Source organism: Carcharodon carcharias, chromosome 18 (assembly GCF_017639515.1).
Source record: "Carcharodon carcharias isolate sCarCar2 chromosome 18, sCarCar2.pri, whole genome shotgun sequence".
In the NCBI taxonomy this organism is placed as follows: Eukaryota; Metazoa; Chordata; class Chondrichthyes; order Lamniformes; family Lamnidae; genus Carcharodon; species Carcharodon carcharias.
In genome coordinates this window covers 41,073,848-41,086,714 of record NC_054484.1, presented here as the reverse complement: position 1 = coordinate 41,086,714, position 12,867 = coordinate 41,073,848, and the positions used below count along the sequence as shown (strand labels likewise).

Sequence of the window (12,867 nt, the reverse complement as noted above, 5' to 3'; positions counted from 1 at the left end):
TTTAATTTCCTGTAATAATACTTTTACATTGTCTCTACTCTTTGATTTACCATATCTTCATAAATTTGTACCTTTGGCTCCCGTACTTAGTTTAAAACTCTCTCCACTTCCCTAGTTGTGTGGCTCACAAGAACACCGGTCCCAGCACAGTTCAGGTATAGACCATCCCAATGGTACTGATCCCATTTTCCCTAGTATTGGTGCCACTGCCCCAGGAACCAGAATCACTTCTCCCACACCAGTCTTTCAGCCATGTATTCATCTCCCTAATCTGATTTTTCCTGTGCCAATTTGCACATGGTTTAGGTAATAATCCAGAGATTATGACCTTTAAGGTTCTGCTTCTTAATTTGGTGCCAAGCTCCTCATACTCATTTTGTGGAACCTCCTTCTTTGTCCTGCCTATGTTGTTGGTACCAACATGGACCACGACGACTGGGTCATCCTCCTCCCACTGCAAGTTCCTCTCCAGTCCTGAGCATATGTCCCGAATCCTGGCATTAGGCAGGCAACATAGCCGTCTGGACTCCAGCCCTTTGCTGCACAGAACGGTGTTAATCCCTCTGACTATATTGTCCCTACTACCACTACATTCTTTGTAACTCCCCCCATTTGAATAGCTTCCTATATCACAGTGCCATGGCCAGTTAGCTCATCCACCCTACAAGCCCCACTCTCATCCAAACAAGCTGAAAAATCCTCAAACCTCTGGGTCCCCTTACCTGCCTCACTTGCAGTCACAGCCTCCTGTCCCTGACCACTGACCAGATCAGAAGAGTCTATCCTAAAGGGTATGATTGCCTCCTGGAATAAAGCATCCAAGTAACTTTCCCCCTCCCTGATATACCGCACTGTCTGCAGCTCGGCCTCCAGCTCAATAACTCAGAACCTAAGTTCCTGCAGCTGCAAACACTTACTGCAGATGTGTTTGCCCTGGATCATACCGGTATCCAGAAGCTCCCACATCCTACAATCACAGCACATCACCTGCCCTGCCATCTCCAATATATGTGTTAATTAATAATTGCTAATGAATTATGATTAATAAAGCCTGCATCTCCCAATGGGTTTTGGCACTGCCAGTGAAATTTACAATACTGATAAAACAATACAGTACTTGCAATACTGACAAAACTAATAATACCAGTTACTGGTTTACCTGCTCCTTCTGCTGCACCAAAACGGAAATCAAATACTGGAGTCTGAACAAAAGCACCTCCGCCCCACCCTTCACCAAACTCCCTACCTCCCTACTCACTGCACTATTTTTTTCAGTAAACCTTACCTAAAGCACCTCTTTCCCCTTATGTACCGAGTTCGCACTTTGATGCATATTTGGGTATTTGGTTCACTCGGTCTCTGTCTCACTCAGGCCGAAGTCTTCCCTCTCTGACCGTGTGCTTCTTACTGACCTTGCCAGTGATGGTGACATCCAAGAATGAATAACAGAAATCATCTATAGGATGCACTTCAGCAATTCAATAAGGTTTCTTTGATAATAACTTCCAAACCCACAACCTCTACTACTTAGGGCAAGGGCAGAAGGCAGTAGAACACTACAACCTTTAAGTTCACTCGAAGTCAAACAGCATGACTTGGAAATACAGTGGCAGTACCTTCACTGTACAGACTGCAGCAGTTCACCACCAGCTTCTCATAGATAACTCTGGACGGACAATAAACGTTGGCCACGTTCGTGAAGCCCACATTCCATGAACGAACAAAGAAATTACCATCACAAAGGAAATGGATTTGAGTACTTCAATGGTAAAAAAAAAACTTTACTTTTAAACATAAAGATCAGATAGCACAACTCTTATGACCTACCTTCATCACTAGACCAGGACATAAGTGGATTGTTCATTCCTTTTGCTGTTATAGAGAATATGGGGTTCTGTAACTGTAAGAGAAAATAATAAAGTATGGTGAGAGTTGGCATAAAACACAATGTCTGCTCAGAGACTATGATTCCCATTCATGATGTTAATTAGATGTGGTAATACATAACAAAATGCACTTAGCCTAATGAAGCATCCCAGGGTTCAACACCAAGGCAAAATAGATGCTGAAGGTGTTAGGAGAAAAAACAGTGGAAGTAGCCAAAGGTTTGGTCAAAGAGCTTGATTTTCGGGAAGCTTTTCAAAATAGAGGAGAGGTCAAGTTTCAGGGTTCACCAGAGCGGGTAGGGCCACAACAGCTGAAAATCCTGCCACTAAGGTGGAGCAGGCAAGTTGGGAAATACCTACTCCCTCATGAAATGCAGTTTTCCCTGCAGCTATGTTGTCTTTTACTCCTACATCTATGGCTTGTCAGTTTACTGCACCAATATCCAATCCCTTGTGTTTTTAACCAGCCCTACCACCCCCACCAAAAAAAATCCTTTTTGAATACTTTCATTCTGATTGGAAAGCTTTCTAGTCTGTGGAGTATTAATGCCATCCCATTTCAAAACACAGATATAAAGCAGGTTCGCATTTGTACCTTTTGCAATAGAAATGCATGTCAGTCAAGATAAATGGCTAGTTATACTAAGCGTTGCAATTATCTGCAGCATTTCTGGAAATGCAGCAAATGGCATTCATCCCACTCAATTCAGAGAAGTAGAGCCCTGTACTTGTATATTCAATGAAGGTGATTGCTTACGCTCACCAGCCTCCAACTACCGTTTCTTTTTCCTCATTATCATTCCTCTTTCTAATATTAGAAATTCATACGAGTAAAATAGGCCACCCTGTGCAGACATTAAACTTCATGTCCACTTTTATGATCTGAAGTTATATTGCAGTCAAAATAGATTACTTGTGGTGAAAACTCACCTTTTGCAGTGGTCTGACTTCAAACTGCACATTCAAATGGTATTAGAAATGAAGAGAAAGAAAGTTCTTTTTATATTTAATTCCAAGGCACTGACTTCTGCAAGGCTACATTTGACCAACAAATGAAAAAAATAAAAGCAAATCTACTTCAATGTGTTGAATGTTGAGTGAAAAAGCCTGACAGCGGGGACTTGACATTTTACAATTAATGTGCGTGAGATGCAGGTTGCCTTCGGTTAGAAACAGAAAATGCTGTTGGATCTTATTTTAAAACTAATCCATCTCCTAGGTGGCTGCAAACGGAAACATGCTGACCTGTTTTCTTGTAGGTTCGCTCAATGTCTTGTTGCTTTTCTCAGCTTTCCATTGATGGGCCATCTGTGCAAACCTCTCTTTTTCCAGCGCTGTCAATGACTTCAATAGAAAGTAAACGCAATTATCATTGTATAGAGATTGCACATATCCACATTATCTCCTAGTTTAAATACACTATGTAAAAAAACCACAGCTGTCAGGTTGTGAACACTGGATTTTTCAAGACATTTTATATCATAAGATTGAAAGCAAAGTCCCAATTGGTCCTATGTAACCAAAAGATTGCCACTTCAAACATGAGTTATGCAACCAGTGGATGGAAAACGACATTTATTTCAAAGTTGTGAGGGTTGTGCAAGAGTCTGACTACATGGGCCTAAAATGTTACAATTAGTATGTATGAGGTACATTTAGAAACAAAAAATGGTGTTGGATTTGATTTTATAGTTAGCTGGTCTCCTTTGGTTCTGTCGAAGGGTCATGAGGACTCGAAACGTCAACTCTTTTCTTCTCCGCCGATGCTGCCAGACCTGCTGAGTTTTTCCAGGTAATTCTGTTTTTGTTTTGGTCTCCTTTGGTGTTGCAAATAAGTAGTCCACACAAATTTGAGATTCACGTCACCTGGCAAGAATAAATGATGAGGGCAAGAATAAATGATGAGGGACAATGGAACCAATGTTCAAGAACGGAGGAAGGAAACACTGCAAGTGGTGGAGCAATGGTGGAATGCTTTGCCATAGGGCAGATGGCTGAGAAAAGACTATTATAATGGGATTAGTCCTAGATTGCTCCAGCAGAGCCACAGAAACAAGGGCTTCCCTTCTGCATTAAAAGCTTTCAGGAATTGTTCATTCCACTGGCCCTCCAAGTTTCATAGCATCTGCAAATTATTCACATTTAAAAACTTACATTTGGTTACTTTAATGGCAGGTCAGAAGCAACAGTGGCACCCTTGTCTCCTGACATTAAAATATAATTAGTCAAGCTGTCTGTTGCACAGCCAGCAACGTAACAGATGTCAACCCTCTATCTTCAGAATGACCAACTCCTACTTTGGTCCTGTTTGCTTGGTTTGAATAGTGCTCCTTGAACAAAGTTTCCAGGTCTGCTAGTAGCTTCTTAATACGCTCATAGCACTTACAACATATCTTCTCAAGAAAGACTACTTCAAGATACGAAAGAGGGACAGAACAAGTTCAGGTGGAAGGCGGTGGAAGTGGAAGGTATTGTCACTAACATTCTAGAGACCCAAGGTAATGCTCTGGGGACCTGGCTTCAAACTCCACCATGGCAGATGGCGAAATTTGAATTCAATAAAAATCCGGAATTAAAAGTCTGATGATGAACTTGAAACCATTGTCGTTAAAAACCCCATATGGCTCACTAATGCCCTTCCTTTAGGGAAGAAAATCTGCTGTCCTCACCTGGCCTACGTATGACTCCGGACCCACAGCAAAGTGGTTGACTCTTAAATGCCCTCTGAACAAGGGGGCCTAGCGAGTGGCGCCCACATCCCATGAATGAATAAAGAAAAAGTCAAGACAGAGCAGTGAGTGAAAGAGCAGCAACACAGCGGGAGGGAGAAAATGTGGTAGGGATATAAAGTGACTCCCAGTCATAGTAACAGACAGAGCCAAAAGATGCACATGGAAGCAAAAGAACTATACAGGTAGTATGAGCAAGATACACATTGGTATATACATATGTAATTTTTTTCTTCAGAGTGCCATGATTTTTGCTTCAACCCATTCCGTACACTTTTTTTAATATTACACACCAGTTGGGGGGATGGCTTTGCACTCCTATTAACAAATCACTGGCTCAGATTTTGCAGTCAGCATGAAGCAACAATGCCAGCTGTTGACCTCAAAGAAAACCATCAAAAATATCTAGTGATCTGCAGCATGGATTTCCCTTTGCCAACTTCATTTTGAATCTGGCATCAAGGTGATGATGATCACCATGGTGATCACCAACTATTCATCAAATTATGTCATCAAACAGGATAAGTGGTTAAATCCGTTGAAGTATTCTCACAGATAGTAAAACAGAAAGCAAAATGCACTTAAATTTTCACTTTTAATTAAAAATGTTGGAGAGAGGAATAAATGATTGGGACATACACATAGGATTAAGATAGAAGCTGAAATATCAAAATTATTTGAAAATTGTCAAAATTGTAAATTTTTGTCATAGTGCAGAAATTTGACATTCCACGAATATAAGGTTTTCAGGGACAATGAGGCTGTTCAGCTGTACCTATGAATTTAATACACCATCAAAGACCAGTAACACTCATTCAACAATATACAATTTTTTCAAGGGTTCTTACAGTGAGAATAATAGCATAAAAAGGCAAATCATCGTCAGTCAGTAATTTCTACTTGATTGCAATCGGCTGGGGGCAGGGGGACCCCTTAACAGTGCAGACTACAAGGAAAGCATAAGAATCACAATGGCAACTTCCAGCTCTCTGCATTTAACTGCACACGCACAAACTCCAGCAGTTACTGTCATGTTCAGAGGAGCAACAATGGCAAATACATTACCACTGCAAAAGTCAGGCTATGATGTTATTAAAATGAAACAGTTTCCAGGCACCAAACAACTAGAGTTGGCTTGTCAGCAACACAAGACAAGCACAGCAGCAAACAGCAACAAAAGGTCGCCAACTGCTTAGTATGTCACATGAAGACAGAAGCTTACAAGGCGAGGTGCAGATAACAGATACTGGGCACAAACACAAAATGTGGCAAAATAATTAAAATTAAATCCTCTTAGTTAATTATTTTTTTAATTAAGTTAACATGCCAATTTTTTGACAGGGGGAGGAGAGAAGTAGTCGGAGAATGTTGATGCCACTTTTGCTAACTGAAAACCCAATGGCAGAAACAGGGTACATTCAAAATCCTAGAAAATGCACCAAAATGCACACATTTAAATTTTGCAATGGGAAAATGTCCTCAGATGCACCTAGAAAACAGATCTTGCACCTCTAGAATTCATTTTAAAAAATCCTAAATTTTCACTGACAAAATAGCACTTCCAGTGTTTTTCTCCTGTGATGGAAGATTAGGTACACTTGCAGCCTAAGTCATGACAAGAGCACGTCCCACTGCATTGCCACCAGGTTTCATGTCACACACGAAGCTATTAGGATTCAGGTTTCTCAGGAAAACGAACCTGGAATAAAATAAATCTGAAATCCAATGAAATAGATTAGTCATCTTACAATAATAGAATGGTTTCAGCACATAAAGAGGTCAATCAGCCCTTTGTGTCTTTGCAAGAACAACTCAGCTGATCTCACTCCTCCACCCTTCCCCTGTATTTTTTTCACTTCAGGTAACTATCCACTATCTTTTTTGGAATGCAAGACCGAATCTACCTCTGCAATGCTCTCCGTTGGTTAATTTGCCATTCACGTTAAATCAATGTCTCCTGGTTCTTGACCCTTCTGCTAGCAGAAACAGTTACTCCCTATATTTATCTGTCCAGGACACATGATTTTGAACATTGTTGTCAAATCTCCTCTCAATCTTAAAGACGAAGCCCCAGCTTCTTCAATCTATCCATCTAACTGAAGTACCCCCCCCCAAACAATCATTCCCCCCATCCCCGGAAGCAAACATTCTCAAATATTTTCTGCACCCTCTCTAAATACCTGTGCATTCTTCCAAAAGGTGTTGCAGAGAATTGGACTCCATACTCCAGTTGAGACCAAACCGAAGTTTTATAATGGTCCACCATAATTCCTTTGCTTTTGCACTCTATGCCTCTATTTATAAGGTCCAGGATCCCGTATGCCTTATTAACCACACTCTCAACCTACCCAACCACCGTTAATATTTTTGCACATATACTCCCAGCTCCCTTGGCTCCTGCAACACTTTTAGAATTGTTTTCTTTATCTTATATTATCTATTCTTCATTCTTCCTACCAAAATGTATCATTTCACATTTCTCTGCATTGAATTTCATCTGCCACATGTCCACCAGCCTATGTCGTCATGAAGTCTATTACCAACCTCCTTACAGTTCCCAATTCTGCCAGGTTTTACCATTTGTATATTTTGAAATATTGCCCTACAGACCCAGGTCATTAATATAGATCAAGAAAAGCAGTGGACCTAATACCGACCCCTGGGGAGCCCAACTGTATAACTCCCGCAATCTGAGAAACCACCATTCATTGCTACTCTTTTCACACAGCCAACTTCATGTCCATGTTGCAAATGACCCTCTTACTCCATGGGCTTCAGCCTTGCTGACAAGTCTAGTACGTGATATTCTATCATATGCCCTTTGGAAGTCCCATGCACACCGCATCAAACGCATTATCCAGATCAACCCCTCTTGAAGCAGGAACTTGGACATTGGTATTTGTTCATTACTTTCTGCTGGAGCACTCGACGTTTTTTAAACTGTTGTTGGTTTTCGCCCAGTTTTGCTGGTTGCCCATGGATATTGATACTGATGTGCAGGGCCAGGGTGTGCAACGGGGCCGCCTACAGCCCCGGCCAGGCTCACATTGCCCTCTGGCTGTCTTCCTTACCGTCCAGGCCGAGCTGCAGAGCGGGGCCGCGTCCTTCAGCCCCTTCACCTGGATTCCCTGCCGCCTCAGCTCCGGGATCTTCTCCAACATGAAGAAGTAGAACGGGTTTCTCAGCGGCTTTTTCTGCGGCATTGTGACCAGGCGAGGCGCCAACTCAAGCAACAGCGCAAGCCAATCTCAATCACCCAGTTCAATCCGGACCAACCTGACCCAGCCCGGCCCCAATCCGGACCAACCTGACCCAGCCCGGGCCAATCCGGACCAACCTGACCCAGCTCGGGCCAATCCGGACCCAGCCTGGTCGGCACCCAGATCACGGGATCAAATTGGCGGGAATCCTGGGGACGCTGCAGTTGAGTGACTGTTTTGGGTGTGAACGTTGCATTTAAGGCTGAGCAATAATTCCTGCTGCGTTTTGGAGGAATTGCAATGTCCAAAAATGTAGGTTTTTTTTCCTGAAACCTGCTCAGTTATATGAATAATTGCATTTATGAGAGTTTCTTCTTCCCACCACTGGAATTCAATATTTTACTTGGAGGAGATACTCTGCCGAACCCTGTTTAACTGGGGGACATCTTATTGCCCGGAAAATATTTTTTCCCTGCAGCTAAATGAATAGTATTTAGAGATTGCCAGGGTTTCTGGGCTTCTGGACATGCTGACTTAGGTCACTAGGAAAATTGCAATCAATTTTCTTTTGTATACGTACATTTTAAAAGATATTTGTCCGGGATTTTAACAGTGCCGCAAGACAATTGGGTTATCAAACATAATTAGGTCACTTCTACAATATGGAACAAAATAAATCTGTTGTTACCATATGGAGCAAGAAGCTATTAATTTTGACAGGATGGAGAAAAGATGAAAAATATTGCAAACAGCTCCAGTATAGCTGGAGCGACACACTGAACCAATACTTTTATGTACAGATGACTTTGGTGACCTGTGTATTTGACTAGTGTAAAGATCTGACTGGAATGACTAGCCACAGATTGAACCTGATGGTGGCCAGTTATATCATTAATAGTATAAGGTATGCAAATTGCTTCGTGCATCATAATTTTCTAAAACAATATCTAAGATGAAACAATAACTTCAGTGTTTTCCTGTCCCAATTTATGTAAATATGTAATATATAAAAATATGGCTCATTACTTGTAATTACTATTGCCATAATTTTTAGTCAACATTTATACATTTCAAAATTGTCTGTCGATGCCAAAATTGTATATTGGAGAGAGGACATGTCAACATCCTTAAAGACAAAACCTAATTTACCTGTTATGTCATAGTTGCGGGCCTTCCACCAGTTGGGTGGGATGGTGCTTTCTCCCCATTCCCAACAACAACAGCTTGCATTTATATTGCACCTTTAACAGAATAAAACATTCCCCTTCCTCTGGAAGCTACAGCCACAGTGACAGCTGGGGAACTTAAATTCAATTAATTAAATAAATCTGAAATAAAAAGCTAGTATCAATGGTGACTATGAAACTACCGGATTGTCATTTAAAAACCCATCTCACTCATAAATGTCCTTTAAGGAAGGAAATCTGATGTCCTTAACCAGCATGGCCTATATGTGATTCCATAATCACAGCATAGTGGTTGAGTCTTAGCTGACTTCTGAAATGACCTAGCAGATCACTCAGTTCTAGCAAACCGCTATAAAAAAGTCAAATAAGAATAATACTGGATAGACCTAGATGTCAGACGGGAAATTTGAAGATGTTTTATAACCACATAAAGAGCACAAGAGGGTAACTAAGTAAAGGGAGCTATTAGAGACCAAAAAGGTAATCTGTGTGTGGAGGCGAAGAAGTGGGCATGGATGGATGCTTTGCATCAACTCCCAAAAAGAGATGTTGATGTAGCCATTATACTTAAAGAGGAGGAGTGTGAGTATTGGGCAAATTATTGGAATAAAATCTGAGGGACAATATTAATTCCCATTTAGAAAGGTATGGATAAATCAAGGACAGTCGGCATGGATTTGTGCAGGGAGAGTCATGTCTGACTAATTTGATTGGAATTTTTGAGGAGATAACAAGGAAGCTCAATGAGGTTAGTGCATTTGATATCATCTACCTGGATTTTAGCAAGGCTTTTGGACAAGTTCCCACATGGCAAATTTGTCAGAAAAGTAAGATCTCATGAGATTCAAGACAAAGAGGCGGTTGGATCCAAAATTGGCTCTGTTGCAGGAAGCAAGGGATATAAGTCAACAGGTGTTTTTGTGACTGGAAGGCTGTTACCAGTAGGATTCTGCAAGGCTCAAAACCATGTCCTTTGGTTTTTGTGGTATATATCAATGATTTAGACTTAAATGTAAGAGCCAAGATTTAGAAGAGGAAATTGATACAAAAATTGACCAAGTGGTTGAGAACGAGGGAGAAAACTGTGGACTGCAGGAAAATATCAATGTAGTCAAGTGGGCAGAAAAGTAGCAAACGGAGTTCAGTCTGAAAAGTGTACGGTAACGCATTTGCAGAGGGCAAACAAGACAAAGGAATATACAGTAAATGGGAGGATATTGAGAAGTGTAGAGAAACAGAGGGACCTTGGGGTACATTCCCAAAAATCACTGAATGTAGCAGGATAAGGTGGTAAGAAGTCATAGGGGACTTTATTAGCCAAGGCACAGAACGTGAGAGCAGGAAGGTTATGCTAGTACTGTATAAGACACTAGTTTGGGGAGACATGATCTGGAACTCACTATCTGAAAGGTTCATAGAGGCAGAAATCCTCCACATTTTTAAAAATCTTGTATATGACATTGAAGTTCTTTAACCTCCAAGGCTAAGGACGAAAAGCTGGAAAGTGGTATTAAATTGGGTAGCTTTTTCTTAGCCGGCACAGACAGGATGGGCAGATTGGTTTCTTTCTGTGCCATATATTTCTGTGATTCTATGATAAATGCACACCCAACCTATTAGACTCTGCAAAGTTTTCCTCATTAACATGGGGGTGGGTGGTGGCGGGGTCTGGTGCCACATTTGGAAGAGCTGTTCCAGAGACTAGTCAAGCAACAGCCTGACGAAGTCATACTCACAGCATCATACCTTGCAGTTAATGACCCAGATTGCTCCATTATCATCCCTGGATAGGTCCTGTCACACTGGCAGGACAGACCCACCAGAGATAGCAGCATAGTTGTATACATTTGGGACGAAGTGACCCTGGGAGTCCTCAACATTGACTCCAGATCCCAAGAAGCCTCATGACATCAGGTGAAACATGGGCAAGGAAATCTGCTGATTACCACCTACCGCTCTCCCTCAAATGATGAATCAGTACTGCTGCAAAGCCATTTGGAAGAAGCGCTAAGGGTAACAAGGCCACAGAATGTTCTCTGGGTGTGGAACTTCAATGTCCACCACCAGGAGTGGTTCACTAGCATCATTATTGGCTGTGCCCTAAAGGGAATAGTTACCAAACTGGACCTGCTGCAGGGGTGGTGATGGAATCTGGTCAGACCACATTTAGAATAAGGATGTGCTGGCCCTGGAGAGGGTCCAGAGGAGGTTCACGAGAACGATCCTAGGAATGAAAGACTTAACATATGAGGAACATTTGAGGACTCTGGGTCTATACTCGATGGAGTTTAGAAGGATGAGGGGGGATCTGATTGAAACTTGCAGAATACTGAAAGGCCTGGATAGAGTGGACGTGGGGAAGATGTTTCCATTAGTAGGAGAGACTAGGACCTGAGGCACAGCCTCAGAGTAAAGGGAAGACCTTTTAGAACAGAGATGAAGAGAAACTTCTTTAGCCAGAGAGTGGTGAATCAATGGAATTCATTGCTACAGAGGGCTGTGGAGGCCAGGTCATTGAGTGTATTTAAGACCGAGATAGATAGGTTCTTGATTGGTAAGAGGATCAAATGTTACGGGGAGAAGGCGGGAGAATGGGGTTGAGAAACTTATCAGCCATGATTGAATGGCGGAGCCAACTCGATGGGCCAAATGGCCTAATTTCTGCTCCTATGTCTTATGGTCTTATGGTCCAAACAACACGAAGGGAAAACTGTATTCACACCGAGGATGCTGTCCATCATATTGTTTGGCACTACCACTGTGCTAAATGGTATAGATTTCGAGCAGATCAAGCAACTTAAAACTGAACATCCATGAGGCGCTATGGGCCATCAACAGCAAAAGAATTGTGTTCAACCACAATCTCTGAAGAAGGCATTCCATCCAATCTAGCAACCACCACCTAGGCCAGTTGAAGAGGAGAAGTTACAATCCCCGATCACACAGTGACCACAGAGACTCAGGCTTCCTTTAAACGGTTTTATTCAAGCATATGCAAGGGAGCCGCAATCATTCTTAAGAATGAAGACCCAGCTCCCATACTGATTACATTTCACTACTTTTGTGCTTTTTCTTATCACAATACACTTGAGTACATTTGAGTACATCCAATCGGTAACCGACACACAGGTCCCAGGTTAAAACTATCCTATTGAGTACATAAACATGTGATTTCGCTAACCAATTATTCTAAAGGATGTATACGTAATTATATTATCCAATCAAAATTAAAACACATCCGCAAAGACCTTGGGTCTCACAACTCAAGATTGTTTGTGTTTCATCAAAGCCATCTTTGTCCATTGTATGTTTTCCCATATCTAAGCTAAAACCATCAGCCCCTTCCCTATGTGAGAGGGGAGTACACCTAATCTAATTTATATCCTGCTTGTGTGTTCCAGTCTGACTCTCAAGGCTGTGCAATGTTCATCTGGTAACCTTCACCTCTTAATATGTTTAGCAGCCATGTCTACCTGGGGTTTTAGGGTTTTTCAGTAAATTTTTGCAGTGTTCTCTTTTAGCATTTTTAATTTTCCCCTAACAATCTCTAACCTCATGACCAGGCATATTTCTCTCTACCATTACATCAAGCCAGGGATCAATTCTGGTTCAATGAGTAATGTAGCAGAGCTTGTCAGGAGCAGCATCAGACACACTTAAAAAAGAGGTGTCAACCTGATGAAGCTACACCACAGGACTACATGCATGTTAAACAGTGGAAGCAGCATGTGATGGACAAGACAAAGTGATCTCGCAAAGAGGTCAAAGCTCTGCAGTCCTGCCACATCTAGTTGTAAATGGTGATGGAGAAGGAGGAGGTAGCACCATGAACATTCCCATCCTCAACAAAGGCAGAACCCAGCAT

At 41.8% G+C, this 12,867-nt stretch overlaps 1 protein-coding gene across 1 annotated transcript in view; it reads right to left on the bottom strand.

Annotated features, from left to right (window-relative positions):
• LOC121290442 (protein maelstrom homolog) overlaps positions 1 to 7,818 on the bottom strand; it is a 42,081-nt gene extending 34,263 nt beyond the window's left edge. The window contains exons 1-3 of the mRNA XM_041210880.1: positions 7,687 to 7,818; positions 3,132 to 3,230; positions 1,828 to 1,900 (exon numbers count right to left, since the gene is read on the bottom strand). Coding sequence (XP_041066814.1) covers positions 1,828 to 1,900; positions 3,132 to 3,230; positions 7,687 to 7,818 — 304 coding nt within the window. The remainder of the gene's footprint in view (positions 1 to 1,827; positions 1,901 to 3,131; positions 3,231 to 7,686) is intronic.
• Positions 7,819 to 12,867: the final 5,049 nt, after the last annotated feature.